The 18,715-nt window shown below is 40.2% G+C and overlaps 1 protein-coding gene across 7 annotated transcripts in view; it reads left to right on the top strand.

Moving 5' to 3' along the window:
* The window catches only part of garnl3 (GTPase activating Rap/RanGAP domain like 3), a 121,544-nt gene that overhangs the window by 35,814 nt on the left and 67,015 nt on the right, over positions 1–18,715 (top strand). The window contains exon 1 of one of the 7 annotated variants that reach the window (XM_042508772.2): positions 18,069–18,399. The exons of the other annotated variants lie outside the window; for them this stretch is intronic. Within the exon in view, the coding sequence (XP_042364706.2) occupies positions 18,350–18,399 (50 nt within the window). The 5' untranslated portion in view covers positions 18,069–18,349. Of the gene's footprint in view, positions 1–18,068; positions 18,400–18,715 lie in introns of those variants that run through there. 7 annotated transcript variants of the gene reach the window in all.

Consider the following 18,715-nt stretch of genomic DNA (forward strand, 5'->3'; position numbering starts at 1 on the left):
TCCCACCCAGTGTCATCCTGATTTGATATTATATGGATTCTTTGCACAGCGATATAATATTTGCCGGAATGAAAAAGTCTGCCACAATAAGACTGGGCAAAGCTTGGGTTAAAGGCCCCACTCATTATTATAATGATGCCATAGGCGGCCTTTTTGTGGCTTTTGTGGCAGGGTCTCCCACATATTCATTTATTTGTGTCAGCCAGCCACAATCAATACATCTGCAGCCGCATATTGATTTCATATTTTTGGAGCGGGACCATTTATTAAAAAGAACTCTACAAGAGTTTTGCCCACACTGCAGTCATCTTCCTGCAAAACCATCAGAATTTCAAGAGGGGACAATCTGCAAACCCAACCCTCCCCAGCTCCCTGTCATCAGCTACCAGCACACATAGATTGTAATTCTGTGGGAAACTCTGAAATAACCAAACTTTGACTTCTAGTATTGCACAGGACACAAACACAGATCTCCTGGTTTAAAGTCCTTTCCTTGATGTATTGTTATACCCCTATTAGCAATCGTAGTGGTGTGCCATTCACACCCTTGTCCGACCCACTTTTTGACCTGGGTCAGGGACTAACTAGGTCAATGCGGTTAATCTAAAAAACAAAAAATCAGTGCTGATTCAAGTCTGGTTAAGCCACCAAAAGGGGTACAGGGGCTATTTGGTAGAACAGATAACAACTAAAAGACATCTGAAACTTCCCAGTTGCAGAAAGGATGGGAAACTCTGATTTAATCTTCAACAGTGTGCTGTATTCTATAATCTTATTTTTATGTAGGTAAAGTCATAATATGAAAAGTAACTACAGCTGTCAAACGAATGTAGTGGAGTGAAAATTACAATATTTCCCTCTTAAGTGTAGCAGAGTCGAAGTAATAGTACCATAAAATGGAAAGTACAAGCATGCCAAAATTGTGCTTGAGTACAGTCCTTGAGTAAATGTACTTTGCTTCTTTCCACCAATTGGTATGAGAGACATTTTGCAGTACAATGAATCCAAATACAAGATTATGTTAGCAAGAAGTTAATAGTGTTTAATTCTGATGATCTGTGCTAATCTCCCCACGTTAATCTGCTTTGGGATAAACAGATCACATCATATTATTATTTCTGACTGTGTTTTGGACACTGCCTGATAGTGACTAAGCCTTATCTAACAAAGTCAGCGGACTGCCAGCTGGCAGATCTTCTCACTGACAGCAGGTAGCTGCAGAGTGCGGCTGAAAGCAGAGAAGTTGAATGGACTACTGGAACCAATTGTCCGGTCATTTTCCTCTGCTAGGCCGGTTGCGGGTGGTTGATAGTTACTGGTGGTTGAATCTGTATGTAAACAGTTGTATGTGTGTGTGTGTGTGTGTGTGTGTGTGTGTGTGTGTGTGTGTGTGTGTGTGTGTGTGTGTGTGTATGTGTATGTGTGTGTGTGTGTGTGTGTCTACATTTTTATGGGCTTAAAAGGGAAATCCACCAATTTTACACATGCAAGTCTGTTTACAGGTCATGTGGAGTACTGCTGCATATGTGAAAAAAAGTTGCGTTAAGCCTGTTGAGGCTTCAAAGGAGCTGCGTGAAATCTGATAAACAGCCTCAAGTGATGTCACATAAGTCAGTGCTGGCTGGGGTGGAACACTTAAAATGTGGAAATAAAAAAATGGAATTGGAAAGAAGTGTCACTTACCTGACCTCTGTAGCCCGCTGCTCATCTCTGCTTGAGGTGAGCAGCTCAGGGCTACATTAGCTGCTACTAGCATCACACACCCGAAACTTTCAAATTGCATTGTGGATTATAAAAGGGCCAAGATTTGACAAAAAAAGATGGATGCATGAACTAAAAATACAATTTCCCCAACAATTAGAGTGTCTGTGTGAATGTAGCTGACCCTAAACTGTATAATAAGGTTTTCGTGGGTCTGTGAATGCAGCGTAGGTGGAGTGCTTCATGAGTCCTTTTACCTCAGCAGCAGTTTGTCACTTGTTGGTTAGGCAATTGATCTGTTGCTCCTTTCAGAGTTGATCAAATCAATTGATTAGAGGAACATCTGCTGCCAGTGAATGCAAACTTTTAAACCCAGCAGAGCGACTGATTAATTTATACTTTCAGTTCGCCTGATGTTCTGCTGCTCCACTTGTGTTCAGAGTAAACACCCCAAGAGTGTAGTGAAATGAAAAATTGAACATATATTTTTTCTAACAGCACTCCCAATGAACAGCCCAGTTCCAAAAATAGAAAGTGTATTTGTGGTGGTAGATATTTTAATCGTGGCAGGTCGCCATATAAAATTGAAACCGTGGGAAACCCTAATCATGGTTCAGTTGCATCTTTTTTGGAGTCTGAAAATGTTACAGAAGAGCTAAATCAGTAAAGTCCTCTTTTAAGAACTCCAGCTTCTTATGCCAGTGCATAAAACAAGCACACACAACTTTGGGCAAGTTCTTTGCCCTTGAGTCTTGAGTTCGACAGGAGAGTCTGGATGTCCTCCAGGAACAACAAATCCAAACCCATTTAGTGTCTTTTTCCATTAATTTTCTTAACAATTGCAGCATATCAACTCCGCCTGTCAGTGAACTCTCTGCTCTGGGCTCTCTCAAACCTCTTCCAGACAACCTCAACTAATTGTGTGTGAATGAGATTAGGCTGCACAGTGACAATTGAAGGAGCCAGAAAATCACTAGCTGACCACATACTGGAGGGACAAACACGAGAGACGTCTAGGAGCCAGTGCCAAAAAGACAAAGGCGAATTATTTGTACAGGGTAAACCTAGCCCTAACCCTAAACTAACTAAGAACCTGTAAAAATCACTGAGATTTGATCAGATTAGGCCAGAAAACAAAAATCAGAAAAGGTCAGAACAGTGCTTTTTAATGAGTTTAATGGCAACATCAGCAAATTCTGATGCGGTGGAAACTAACCTCATTGTGTGGAGTCTTTGGGCTTGCTTGTCAATCCATAACAGAACATTTGTAGTTCATTTAAGGAAAGGCATGCGCTGGCAAGGAGCAGAGAGGCCCATTCATCATCGAGCTAATGCAGGGCAATGTGTGAGCAGAACATGTTACTGTGGTTTAATTTTGTAACGCAGACCTAACAAATATGTCGAGATAAGGAGCTCCTTCACAATGTGAGGAAGGCGAGATTAGGTTTGACAGCGTGGATTATTCGGCTTTGAAATGTGTGCTGTTCATTAATCAATCCGGCCCCTCCTTGCTTTTACCGTCCGTGCACGCCTCCATGAACAAAAAGCTTCTCATAATTTCGCCCTGCCTTTGCCGCTACATTAATGGAGCAAAAATAGATCCTGCAGCCGCCGAAACTCTTGACAGACTCTTTCAGTTACCCGTCCTCACTCCCTGATCTCACCTCAGAGGTTTATTTGCTTTGAAATGCTATCAGTGTCTTCATTAACCTCTCGCTGCCAAACCCTCTGCTGAAGTTGCCAGGGGTTTTTGCTGGAGCCTGCCTTGCTTTTCAGATTGGCACAAGACTGAAGCCAGATGTAGCTGAAGTGTTGCGTTCAGGTGCTTTGTGAATGATGGAGTTTTCACAATATGTGCCTTTAAAGACAGAGAAAAAAAAGAGAAGGAAATATGTATTAGGGTTTGTCCTCTTGTGGTTTCCTGGTGGAGCTTTTACAGTAGGCTTCAAAGCAGCATGTGAATGAGGAACATGTGTTTTGAATGTCAGACATGTTTTCTATGGTTTTTAGATGTGAGCATGCACTAACATGGACAAGACCTTACTGATGTGCTGGCTAACAGACAGAAGGAGAGTGGTTGTGGTCTGCTGGGCTGCTGGGGGCTCCCTCAGCGTGACAGTCTGTCATGAAGGAACCAGCAGGGAGCTGAACTGATGGACTTACTGACATTTTTGCTGACTTGAGGCACTCCTCTGCTTAGTAAACTCATTTAGCTCTCACACATGTTAGCAGATCACAGACAGATCTTTACACTTGTAGTTGGATGTATGTTTGCATTAGACGAGAGAATGAAGAAACATGTTAATTAATTTCTCAATTAATTGTTTGGTTGACAAGTCCTACACATTAAATAGCAAAACATGTTGTATATGACACGGAAATGTTTGCTGATGCAAACGGCAGGTCAGCATAATTTGTCAATACCTTCCAAAACCATTCAAAGTTGTTGCATCTAACAAATGCAATGGTCAATGCTTTGTTAGATGTAGATTCAACCCCTGAAGTTTAGGGAAACATTGTGGTTTTAGTGGAAGCTTAGGGGATTTTTGTTTTCACGGTTTAAAGAAACTCATATTAACTGACAGTTGGAAACAAAAAACAAACAGCGGTCTACTGTGTAGTACGCTGCATTCATGTGATGTTTGTTATGTTCATGTGCTTTGAGGTTGGAAATTTTAACAACATGAAAGCTACAAAGAAAATGGGTTGCATTTTAATGCTAAGAGCATTTAAACAAGAGGTTGGTAGCTGTTTCCATTTTATTTATATTTTTCTATATTATTTTAGTTTTTTATATTTTATTTTTATATTTAATCTAGGTCACTCTACATTGGACAGCAATTAACATTAATACTATATTACACTTGTGATCAAGAATTGATATTTAATACATGAATCGATAAAAGAAATTTTTCCCATTAACCAAACATTGAGTTTTGCCCGCCATGTTATGCATTCATGACATGAAGTCGGCAAGACGGCTCGTGTTATCAAATAATGTTGTTATCAATGTCATTATACTCACCTGACATGTTTACTGTTTTTAGTAGCGGTCATAGACACCTCCAGATTTTCATTTTTCATTTTCAAACTTGTAGACGCAGCCTTGACTGATGCTGACTCAAGTGACATCACTTAAGGCAGATTTTATTGTATTGAACTTTTTTCCACATACTGTATGCAGCTGCACTCCCCAACACCTGTAAACAGACTTTGAATCGTGTAACCGTTTCAGCTCTTATGAGAGATGTTGCTCCCAGGACTTGTGATGAACGGTTTCGGTGCAATATTGTATCACTTGTCTAATTTCCATAGAAGGTTGTAGCTGGGAAATTAAAAACAGTGTGCAAAGCTGGTTCTGCTCTGCTCGGCCGTACAGTCAGTCCCTCAGTGAGGTCTGATAAACACTGGACTGTAATCACTCCCATATGTGGCTGCATAGCTCAGCACAACCCGGCACAGTTCAGCCATGCGCACAATGCAGCAACACCGGGCTCATTTAGACAGAAAAATAGATTCAAATTACTGGAAGAAAAAAAAAGAGGGGAAAGAAAAATCCCTCGCTTGATTACAGCTCTATGTAAACTCCTTCTCTTCGACTGAAACATCTGCTTCCATTTAGGGCTTTAAGACACATACCTACACATTAAAATGCACTGTGCACTGCTCCGGGAAAGCTCGGAGGCTGGAAAAACATTTCCCATTATAGTTGGCTGGAAGAAGCCCAGAGTAGAGCGAGTCGTACTCAGAAGAAGAGTATCGGTTGAGATGCAGCCAGCTCGAGCAAAAGCCACAAGCCACTTGCAAAAGAGAGTCATATTCTAGGGAGTTTTTTTCTCAGAGTTGAATAAACTTCCTTTTTTAAAAACCGTGGTCACTGTCAGGGATGACGCAAAGTGAAAGTGAGGGTGTGCTGAAGTATGAAAGATCAAAGGAAGTCTGCACAGTGTGTGCACAGTCTGTGTGTACACTGTGGGCTGCTTCACACCAGCCCACTGCCCCCGTCATAACCCTTAAAGAGCGATCCAGGAGAGACAGAGGAGGAAATGGAGTCCATGAAGGGTTACTGTTGTACATTTTTACCCCTGCGGTTTCTGAGGGAGGCTCGCCAAAACCTCCTCTTGGTTACAGAGTGAGCGATAGAGAGAGGGTGAAAGAATGAAAGAGATGGAAGTGCACATTGAAAAGTACGTGTAGAAACATCCAGAAAGGGTCTATTTTCAGCAGAGGTTGTAAAGATGTGGCTCAAATGAAGTTGTTCAAAGTGGACATTCTTTGAAAATGGCTTACAGGGAGTTTCCCCAAACTGTAGGCCCCTTTACAGCAGTAATAGTATATGGATTATATTGCATGTTGCGATTTCTTCTGAGCCATTTTTAAATTGTGCATTTACTTTTTGTTATTAAACTCAAAAAACAGTGTGATGTAGAAGATACAGGTGCACATTTCTGTGTAGCGTTGTGAACATTCACAAATAGATGCATCTTCCACTTGTGAGTTACAGGCCTCACTATTGCACTTTATTGTTTTGATGTGTTTCAGATTGATCAAAAAGGGGCTGAGGTGGATATAATGTCTTTTTTGGAAAGGAACGGCCTGGCAGGAAGCAGAACTATATGTTGCTCAGTGCCAGAAAAGATCAATTTGGCCATTTTACAGCTTTCAGAATTATAGTTAAGCATGCTAACATTTGCTAAGTAGCACTAAACACATATTACAGCCGTGGTTAAAGGGAAGGTCAGTAGTTTTGCAGGTGTTTGGCCATAAATTACTGAAAAAAATACGATTTTGCCCCAGTGATGGGACAAGATGAACAGTTAAAGATGAACAGATTTTCTACAGTTCACACTCTGAGTCCTGTCAAGGCTTGGCAATGTGGCAATGTTATATTAATACCCTGAGAGTAGATATAGTCTTAGATTTTGGATATTGTATTGTCAGGAGTGTTGTCTTTTACGGGTTTTAAAGGTTGCATTACAGTAAAGTGATGCAATTTTTCCAGTTTTTTAGAAGTAATCTGAATCTAATTTCTGGATTTGATTGAATCAAATTTAGAAAATTGGTTGTTTAAAATAGAAAAAAAAAAAGATTTTAAGATGGGGTTAGATCACATAATCTAATAATGATTTTGATCTCGATCAAACTTTCAGTATGTGCTGTTCAAAACCTTTTAGTCTGATTCTTTGATCCAAAAAGTTGGGATCATCCTGATTCCAGCAGACGGATGGATTTACGGTGGATTTCAGCAACAATATGCAATAAAACTTTGAAACTGACCCTTCATATAAACACTTTTTTTTTTTTGCTCTTGATTTGTTTAACTGTCACAGTGATCAACTAAATAACGTTTACATTATGCTACTTATATTAAGTCAGTAAAATAAAAGAAATCAATACAATGACACAGTCAAAAGTAGTTTACAGTTGCCTCCCCCATGCTGTTTTTATCTATTAAAATAAAAATACACCGTGACCCCATTCTGGATATTCTACCTGTTGTAATTCACAGAGCTAGTAGCCAGAGTTGTTTGATTTGTAGTTCCATTTAGAGCTGGTTTTTAAGAGGAAAAGTCTGTATTTAAATCAGAGTGATCCAGTCGGGTTGATATTCCTATTTGCAGGAATATCTGGAATATCTGATTCCAGATATTTCTGATCAGATTACATTTTATGAACAATGGGCCCTGGGGGACTGTGGATGTCAGTGTGTACAAAATGTGTACAAAATTTCATATCAGTCGATATTTCGGGGACCAAAGTCGTGGGCAGACTGACGTTGCCATCCCCTGAGCAGCTGGGCTGATAGCATGGCTGAACAGAGATGAAGCATGTGCGGGATTCTCTGAAGAGGCAGAATTGATGGTTTGTTTAAGTGCATTTTCCCGTTTGTTTCTTGGAGGTGACATTGTGTAGCAAAGGTAGATGTTAACACAATACAGTGATGGAGATGTGTTATCATGTGAAATGATGGCCCTGCTTTAATAATAACAGATGCAGACGTATACTTGTTGTTGACATGGAGTGTGTGTACGTGTGTGTGTGTGTGTGTGTGTGTAAGAGGTGGATTGTGTGTGACTGTTTTATGTATCCTGTCTCACTGTCTCATTTGTTCAGTGCTGGTCTCTCACTGTGAGGATGTTGAGGGTGTTAATTGTAACCTGCCAAGGGTATGCAGATGAAAATTGGCTTAAAGCTTCATTTGGGGCTATGCAATATATCGATGTTATAATGTCTTGATGTGACACTAGATATTGTCTAAGACTCTGGATGACATAACATTGTAAGTGTTTTGAAAGGCTGCACAAAGTGATGCAATTTCCTGAACTTACCAGACTGATGTAACTGTGTAGTTCTAATCATTATATCCATGTTATTTTTAGACTTAATGTGCAAACATTTTGTGAAAGCACGAATAGTCAACTCTACAATACTGTCGCCATATTGTGGGGTTTGATAAAAAAATATTATGATATTTGATTTTCTCATTCTTGCCCAGCCCTCATAACATTTATCTTTGATATTTTGCATGATCCCTTCACAAATAAATTCAATAAATGAAGGGCATTTAATGGTTTGAAGTGGCTTAAGGAACCTGATCTAGTAGTTTAGGTGTTTCCCTGCATACAGTGAGGACTGTAAATCAAGTTTTTGTGGGTGTAAAATTGGTTTCACCAGTCTAGAGGCACGCATGCGCAGTCTTTAAAGATTCAAATTTATCTAATTCAAGAATGATTCATATTTGCCATTTGTGATAGTATGAGCAGCTTTTTGTGAAGTGTAGGCTGGTTGGAAGGAACAGGAGAAAAACAAGATAAAGCCATACACATGCAGGGTTGGGGATAAACAGAAAACATGTAATGGCGTCATGTATTTATCGGTGGTATTTACCTGAAGGGATCACTTTTTTTTTTTTATTCACGCTTTATTTAGCGCCAAGATTTATGGAGCACGTATCAACCAGAAACAGATTTTTTTAAGTGCAACCATGCCTGTGTGTGCAGTGCACCTGCCACACATCAATGACAGAGACGCACAGGATATTGTTAGAAAAGTGTGTTTGCCATGGAAATATAAGATTCAGACAAATGAGCTGGGCAAGTAGATTTTGATATGTTACAAAAAATGATCAAAAGAATTTAGAAAATGTTACTTAGTTTAAGTAACCTAATAGAAAACATAAAAATTTAAATTTTAGTACATTTATTTAGTAACTGCTTTAGTAAAGTAACTTCCAGCAGAAAACGTGATCTTTGTCTCATTAACAAAGATCCCAGAAACCTAAGCAGTAAGAAAATAAGGCCTCAGAAATTGATTAAAATTAAATTACTAAATTACAAGTACTGAATAACTTCACAAATAAATTGGTGTCCATATGTATAATTTAGTACACTCTTTTTAATTGTTTAAATGGTTTTATTCGACCTCCTGGGGTGGGTAGGGATATATCAGAAGACCCTAATTTTCCTGAAAGTAAAGTGAAATACTTTTCCCTAAAAAATTAAAAAAAAATCATGAGTAAAGGGTAAATTTTGATTATAAGTGATGAGATGATAAGCAATATTATTAATATTATTTATATAAACTCAAAAGTTTATATAAATAAAACATATACACTGTTTTTCTTTCCTATTTGACTGTGATACAAGTTTTAACCACAAGAGGGCAGACCCTCCCCGGGAATGCAGTGATGTTCTCATGTGGTGGAGGCTGCAAAAATATAGTTTAAGACAAAGAATTGATACTTTGGATCTTTGTCTTTTAGTTTGGACTTTTTGATTCTGCTTGAAAATCAAGCTGATGAGCTGCAGAGAATTTCAAAGTGTATGTTTCTACAGTACAGAAATGCCTGGTGCAGTGCATAGGTCAGACATACTGCTCCACTGGGGGGAGTGTTTGCATTAGGGGCAATGACGTTAATGAGAAGAGCAGGTGGACTCAGGTAGCTTCTGCTGTGGGTTTCATGCAGACACAACAAGTTACTTGTTTCTATGTGTTGTCTAACAGCCAACATTTCTGATAATGCTAACACACACAAATGCATCCCGGATTTTTTTCTTTTTTAATTCAGGACTACAGAGCAAAAGTGACCAAGACACTGTACAAAAGCGCACACACATATATACACACACACAACACATGAAGCCAAAGGGCGAAGGGCAGAGTGGTGTCCGGAGCTGATGTGATCGTTACAGACAAAAGGTTAATTCATCCGATCACGTTTAATGAGAGTGCCATCATCAATCGCTGCAGCCTGACACGGTGACATTTCACCGAGGCCACATAGTGACCCGCTGGCATTTAGGACGCACTGGAAACAAAGAGGCCAAGTTCTGAATCCAAATCATCTGCACGTGTGTGTTGTGTTTGTGTACATGTGCTTATGTGTGTAATGACTGCCATTAGGGAAGATTACTGACTGCTCACTGGAATTTACATCCAGAGGTTTAAAACTCATAAAACAGTCTGAATCAGCTGCTCATTTTCACCTAAAACAGCAGTGAAAGAAGCGCTCAGATCCTTTATGTAAGTAAAAGTAAAGGGGGACATTTTGGTGGAATTGCTTGCATGTGAAGGGATGGTTTTAATAACAGTAGTAATAATAAATAGATTTATTTATTATCAAGTCAAAAAAAGATCATAAAATAGAATAGAATGCCTTAAAATACCTAATTAAATACACAACATTAAAAAATTCAAAGTTTTATTCTTTAAGATACAAGTTAATTATATGTAAAGTCTTAATCTAAAAAGTAACTATATCTGTCTTAATAAATACAGCAGAGTAAGGCATAGAAAATGCCCGCTGTAATGTCGTGGAGTCAAATAGCACAAAATAAGAACACTCCAGTAAAACACATTAAAAGTGTACTTAAGTCCAGTTCTTGACTACATGTACCTTCCACCACTGCCAAAAACTCTGCAGTCTGAGTGAAATGCCTCCTGGAACTCACTCGGTTGCATAAAACTATAATCAAATAAAGCCATTTATCGTTACTGCTTCCTCCTCCAAGTTACATATTACCCAGGGACCACAGCTTCATCAGTGAACGGTGACGGGATGACAGGTCTATTGATTTGCATGTTGTATCTGGCTGTGTGTTACAGATAAAAACCCAGCTGTGTTTACGCTTGTAGAAGTGTGTCATGCACTTTGCATTACATTGTTTTTACTCATTTTCATACGTCTCTATTTTAAGAAATGACTCCCATTTGGATCCAGTGTGATTCAGTGTCAGTAGCTGTGTATCTAATCACACTGTGTGCTCTCACACACTCAGTAACAGAGGCTTTGTGTATGCTACGCGTGGGAAAGGTGCCGTGGTCAGACATGGCTTACTCTGTGAGACTGAAGGGGCCGGAGTGGCAGCTGTCCAGAGAGAAGGCGGCGCAGCTCCGAGGGATTAGTACACTATTGAGTCGAGAGCTCCTGATCCGCATCATGCAGCTTCATGGACTTGTGCATGCGAGTGCTTGTGCGCACACACTCGTATTTTGTGTACCTGTGCTTGTACGACCCTTGCTGGAATGGACACATGGATTGAGCCCACGCACCATAATGCTTACACCCACATTTATAAGCCGAGCTTTGAAGTTGCATTTGTCTGGGGAATGCAAAGCCTGGGATAGTCCATCAGTGCTCGGTCCCACACACACACACACACACACACACACACACACACAAAAACACATATAAGAGTTAAAAATTGAGGTGTATAGTTTATATTTAGCTTCCTAATGAATGCTGAAGCCCTCAGTCGATCCAAAGAACAAGTGCTCATGAAAATGAAAAGAACAACTTCCAGCCTGAAAAAATAACAGTTGGGTCATTTTGTTGTAAAAACTGCTAAAAGAGGTCAAACAACAGGAATATTACTAGAGTTTCTAAAGTAAAGAATTTCATCTTTTTTTTTTCCATATGTCAAAATACTTTTTTGGTCTCCTATTCATTCTGAGGGGTGGCTCAGAGCATTGCTTCCTCTTACAGTCCAGGAGTTAATGTGTAGCCTGTTGCAGCATTAAAGAAACCCTGTGGAGTTTTTATGTGAAACAAACAAAGTTATGTTTACATTGACTGTTTCTCACCAAAACATGCTGTGTGTATCCTCAAAGCCTAATAAATGCGTCCAATGCATTTTCTTCTGGAAATATTTGCAATTCAGATTTTACACGTGGGACACACTGCCTGCGTGAGCAGCGAGTGTGTGTTATGAAACTTCTTCTATTGTTTTTTTTTTTTTTTTCGGCGCCCATGTTAACAGGTTTGAGCAGCATCACTGACTGTGAGCAGCACGGCTTGGGCATGTCTCAGCTGCTGTTCACTTGCTGCAGAACTTGAGTACAGGAACCTGGCCTTATTTTTTTGAACATGGCACATGCGTTTTTAGCAAAAATAGTAAAAATGTTCTTTTAATAATCATATTGACATTATACCATCTCTGCTCATGCAGACAGTGCGTCGCAACTGTAACGTGCCGAATTTCATATTTTTTCCCCTTACTCAGATGAAAAAAATCTCTTTACATAATTTATGAAAATGAATATCCCATTAATATTCTTGTTTGCATACTCTAATTAACATGCCCTTACATGTCCTCAAAATATGGAAAAGTGGAACGGCTGGAGCCACTTGTGTTATTTTCCATCTTTGCATTAATATAAGATTTTTCCAAATAATCCAAACTGGCAGTGACAGACTTATTCAGCTGTGCAAACCCGGCCTTTTTTTGATATTTTTTTTTTTAAACCACCTTCTTGAAAAGCAATAGTTGCAATATTTGTGCATATCCAAAAACCTGGTGATAGCCAGTTGTTTAAATAGACGTGTCTCTCTCCTGACCAGACGTGTTGGCTTTTCTTTAGAGCGTGCATCTCTTGCAAACTGTTAGCAAGTTGGTTTGTGTGCAACGTATCCGTCACAACATCCTGAACTGACTGTAAATAGGCAAGACAAGGTTTGTCGCAAACTGCTGTGAAACCCCAAATTGAGACGCATATTCTGAATGTCCTATACACATGTCCAAATGATGCTCCTAGAACCTGAATAATACCAGCGTATTTTGTGTCATGATCCAAAAATTCTACATTAAGAATATTTCCTAATCGGAACATCTAAACAGCACATGCCACTTCCTATATTGTTATATATATTCAAAATAAAATTGGCTTTAGTGTTAATGTGAGTGTAATTCATGCTTGCTTGTGCTTAGAAGAAGAGTTACATTCTTGCCTCTGCTAGCAAATTGCTACAGCATGCATTTTTCTTTGCACATTACCGCCACCAGTTGTCAGGTAGTTGAATATCTGCAGGTGATACAAAAAAAATACTAAGACTCATTGCTCTATAGCGTTACTATTGGTTGAAAACTCCACAGGGTACCTTGAAATGTTGGAGCAGGTTTTACTATCTTTGATCGACTCTGTTAAGCTTGTTCAGGCTTTTTTGCATTCTCCACAGCAGCTGTCATCTGTTCTCTCAGATCAGTGGAGTTGAAGGGAAACATCAGGAAAAAACAGACTTAAACACATACACCTCTTGTGTTTTGGTGGATTTATGTCTTCTTATTTCCTCTGAGAGAGATCAGTGGATTGTGTTCATCACCTGCAGCAGACTGCTGTCACATTATACTATTTTTTTTTTCTCTCATGGTAGCTTTGTTGTTCATTCAGGGGAATACTGAAGCTCCTAGGCTACATTAACAGACTGATCTTTGAACAGGAAGTCTTCCCCGTCTGACTTCCCATGTTACAGACCAACTTCACATGCAACCAGAAGCCCTTATGCAAAAGGCCATGCGGGCAGTGTGTGTCAAAGTGTCACAATGGGAGGGTGTGTGATGAGGCTGTGTTTATGCAACATGCATGAACGGCTTCGTGTGTGTGCGTGTGTGTGTGTGTGTGTGTGTGTGTGTGCGTGTGTGTGTGTGAGATTGGCCTCAGGGCTCTAATTAGAGACGGGGGTGTTCAGGTAACCCAGGCTGATTGTTTGCAACTCGATCCTGACGTGAGAGAACGAGGAGGGCTTCCTTTTCAGCAGTGTCACTTTTTGAAAAGGATTTCTTTATCTTCAGGCTGTTGCAGATTTCAGCTGCATAACGTGAGCTATTTTAAAGGGAGTGACATTCAGAGGGGGAAAATGCCATGTGTGTCAGTAGCTTTAGGTGTTTTCCTGTGGTGTGGCGTGCCACAGAGGGGGGTTTCTACTGATTAAAAATTGATGAGCAGCTGAGTGCCGTGTAGCCTGAGCCGAGCATTCCTGCACTCTTTCATGTTGTGTGTGTGTGTGTGTGTGTGTGTGTGTGTGTGTGTGTGTGTGTGTGTGTGTGTGTGTGTGTGTGTGTGTAGACTGAGCTGGAGACACAGGCTGTGGCTGGGCTATTGTAAAGGTATCAGATTTTCCTAAGCTCACATTTCGCCTGCTGTTCTGTGTTTGTGTGAGCAGAGAATACAAAAATTAAAGTCTGTTTTTGCCACTTTTTTGCCACGTTCCTCTTCATTTTGTGTCCTCCCCTTCACAAGTTCAATATTTCTTCTTCTTGTGTGCTCCATCCTTTTATTCCACCTACTGACAAGTGGCGAGTATTTTCCCCCAGCCTGTAGTATAACACTAAATGTGACAAGACTCCAAATGTTGTTTGGGGTCCTGGCAGTTTGATCTCCTCCCTACTCGTCATATTTTGCTGCTTGGGGAAAAGCCCCTGGCGTGACCAAAATGATGTAGGTTGCACCCTTTTGCATTGTATCTTGATGTAGAGGGAAGCAGCAGTAAAGTTTAAGCAACAGCACTTCTTGGTTATGGTTCGGAAAGACTGTAAATATTAATAAAATAACACCTGGCTTTGAGTCGCATTAAGTGTCAGTAAGAGGGTGTCGTGGTTGGGTTTAGACAGCAAAACTGGCTGCTGCTTTATAAATGGTTCTGGTAATCCATGTCCACACATCCAGACTCCAACATGACAACCCCATGGTCACTCTCTCCTTCTCTTGCAAAAGTCCTCTGCTCTGTCAGATCAGCATATAGAAAAGGAAACTCCTTGTTGGATGGCACTGTCCAGGATTTTGCTAAATTTTGGTTAATCAAAGGATATTACAGTGTGGAAATAGTATTGAAGGTGACTCACATAAGGGGTCACGCTTAGCCTTAGGCAACAGGCAGCAGTAAGAAGGGGGTCGGTGGTTCAGTTTAGAGAGCAAGACTAATTACTTATGACTGGTAAAAGATTACAAATGTTGCTAAAAGAAAACCTGGCTTTAAGTGGCACAAACTCCACAACTGATCTTGTTACTGTCGGTCTCGAAGGCCGCTCCCCTTGTCAATGTCCGATGCTGTTGGACACATCCACCTCCTCTTTCGCCGGCCCATTAGCAGACTTTTTAACACTCTTTATACTACATCCATTTTTCTGAGCATCTAACAATGACTCTGATGGGTTTCCAATGAAGTCGATGGAAAGCCCAGTGCGTCTTACACAAATGTTTAACAGTGTCGCTCTCTGTGTCACTATTACTTTGATTGGTTGGACCATATTGTGAGGCTCTGGGAGTGAGACCAGGCTGGTCCTAAAGAGCTCTGGCCTTTTTTAACAGCTTGTATAAAACATACTTACTATCGGATTTCAACATGAAACAGTTATAATTGATATTTTTAGAATAATGACTGTGTGATTTATAATGTGAAAATAATGTGACATCATGGAAGGAGTGCTCCAACCCACAGCTCGTCCTAAATTAACAGCTTTACAGACAGGATTTAGTTCATTGTTTAACTGTCTGGCTGCAGCTTTACTGTTTTGGTTCAGTGTCACAGTTCTCAGCTTTTCTGATGTAGCAGGTGGCTGTTTTCAGAGAAAAGCTCTAAAAGTCACTGTACACTACCTGCTCATCAGATAGACATCAGATAGACATCAGATAGACTCTGTTAGCGACTAGCTGGTGAACATATTGAAGCATTAAGCAGCTATAGAGACAAATATTTCTCTTAGGAGTAGGCAGAGACCGAGATAAATGTACTGAGCAGAACATTTCTTACAGTTTTGGGGTTCCCAAAATAATAAGGAAATCACGACAATGTCTATAAAAGTTATGGCATGCCATCACTCAGTTCCTCCAATAAACTTGGCAGCATAATTAATGCCAGTTGTTACATCTGTGTGCGCACCTGCTCGTACATGTTAAATAAGCTAAGAGTTCATAAGTGGAAGGCAGAAAAGTGTGCACCGAAGAGGTGAAGAGAGAGACAAGAGAGTGACAGATGACGAGCCAGAGAGAAGAGGAGGGAGGCAACATGAATGAATGAATGAATGAATGAATGACCTCATCGCTGTCAGGACCTGCTGTTGAGGGGGATTATGGGTAGACCCTGGGGAGCACATCCAGTAGGAGCAAATTGATTGGGGAGGATCTGAGAAATGTGAGCAAGTTTTGATATACCTCATCCTTTATATAGTTTTAAGTGTTAATGATTAGCAATTCATTTCTAAATGCTTCAAGTATATGCCATTAATAAGAACAATTTATGTGTTGCCAGGTTGTGAAAAAAACCCTTTGACTGGTTGGACTGTTGTTGGGAACAAAATCAGCATATATATTAACATCTTATTAACATTTACAATGACAGACTTGATGGATTAAAACCTTTTATCAATAACATACTAACATTTGTACCTTTAGATTCATTAGGACATGGGAAATTCATGAGTTTTTAGGAATAAATTACCAACATTTGTAACATTTGTATGGGCCTATTAAAGGAATACTGCACCCCTTAAAAGATCATTTGTATATCAGGTGCTCACTCTGTATTACACTGAAATTGGAAAGAAAACTGTTTTTTATTTGCATGCCTTCGCGGTGCATGAAAAATCCAAAAATTGATAAAATTCTTGATGAACTGAAGTCATAGGAGTCCACTTTATAAAACGGCAAAACTATATCAAAACATCTCTTTACTAACACTCACACAACGTGTGCAGTATAATCCAAGTCTCATTTATCCGACATAAGGTGCTACAGCCAAGCCAATGAGGTGTGGCAGTCACTCAGTCAGTGAGGTGTTCGTTTATTGGGAACACTGGGCCCGAGGTGCTTCCAATAACAACGTTACCAACACAGAACACAAAGACAAAAATGAGCAGCCAACCCAGAAGCCAGAAAGGTGAGGTGGTCACAATATAGTTTTGCTGTGGTTTAATGTGGCCCTCTATTACTTCAATCCATGGAGAATTTTCTGCATTTTTGGATTCTTCATTCATCATGAGGTCAATCGAGAATACAGTTTTATTAACATGACATGGGGTGAGTAACTAATATATAGATGATAATTGGGGTGTAAAGTATCCCTTTAAAGAGCAATTAAACCCCCCATGTCTGGCTTGAGCACATCCTTCATGGAATGTGAAAAAAGTCTCAAAAATGAGCAGGGCTGGCAGGGGGGGTAAGACACACCTAGTCACCCAAATCGTGCCACCTCTCAATCCACAGCACCTCCCTGCCCCAGCACACATGAAATAGCCAGTGGGTGAGATGGCGGTGGCTACAGGGCAGTGATGGGGCAGAGACAGGGGGCTCGGATGGTGATAAGACTGGGCTCAAGCCACCAGGATCAGCCAATAGCAAAATTCATTTGCAATGGCAGATTTTAACCTTTAAATGGCGGTCATTTTGCCATAGGAGCTGTAGACAATACAATATGTACAATTTTAATACTTTCTTCTCAAATGTCAAGAGTTGGACCTGAATCAATTAACTACACTACTTAATACCCAAATTAATTGCTTTCCAACTGAAAATAGTGGTTTAGGGCTTTAGTTAGTCTTTAAGAAAGGCCTGCCAAAAAGCATTGTTCACAACCTGGCAACCCAAACGCTGCTCCTCTTATTAGTGGCTTTTATTGCTCTAAAAAAGAATAGTAATTTGCTAACTATTAGTAAAGCCATTAGATACAACTTTGACTTTATGAAGACTTTCTAGAAAGTGGTAAGTTTGATTAACTTCAAAATAAAAGCTGATTTACTGTCAATAATTAGACATGGTATGATGCAAAACTGATGAAAGGCTGCATTTCCTGCCTTTTGCTTCGAACTGATAAGACTTGAGAGCAGAAAAAAAAGTAAATTCATGTTTAGATTTGCTTCTTATTTCCTCTCAGTGCTCACACTGAATGATATAATGCGACCCCTGCATCCTGACATCACTTTGCGCTCCAGGATATTGTAACTGTAGAGAAGCTTCACGTAATTGACGGTGATGTAATAGCAACTCAAAGAAGGGAGGGGACAAAACGATAAGAATAATCTGCTCTGAATGGTGCCTTTTGCTCTGCAGAGCCTCCAGCAACAAATTGTGGTGGATTGAAATGCACCATTGATGTGTGTGTGTGAGAGAGAGAGGGAGAGAGAGAGAGAGAGAGAGAGACAGTAAACACACAGCTCCTATGGCAGAGCCGTTCCGCTTCATCATCATGCTGTGACCAGTTGCGCGCAGAGGAAAGAGTCCCGACCACCAGCCGGGTTTCGATCAGATGTTTGTCGGAGTTTGCGCCGCAGTGATGTCCCTGCGCTCTTAACTGGGGGAGAAACACACGGTTGGAAAAAGAGAGACGCCGGTTTTGCTTGTGTCGCCTTGTCCTGCTGGACTGACATCGCATGGGGACATGAACAGTGTGGATCCAGCCTCTACCAAACTGTTGACTTTCAATCAGCGGTAAAAACCAAAAAAAAAAGAAAGAAAAAATGCTACTCTTACTATGTTTACGCATGCCATCTTTAATCTGTTGAATGCATAGCTCTCTGTCGTCGCTCTGTCATATCCCTGCAGTACTGGCATATATTATTATGCAGCCCCGAGCAGATGAGACAAAGCTGAAGACACCTGCTCCGGTGCGTAAAGTGCGTTATTACGCCCTTGGATCGGCTAATGATGTTTGCAGTAATCGACTCTTTTGGCGGAGTTTGAATACTTGTCTAGTTATATATTAAGTGCGTAATGATTCATAGATTTTTGTCGGTTTACTCTGGGA

Source organism: Plectropomus leopardus, chromosome 20 (genome assembly GCF_026936395.1).
Source record: "Plectropomus leopardus strain MGB_pleo_1.0 chromosome 20, ASM2693639v1, whole genome shotgun sequence".
Classification (NCBI taxonomy): domain Eukaryota; kingdom Metazoa; phylum Chordata; class Actinopteri; order Perciformes; family Serranidae; genus Plectropomus; species Plectropomus leopardus.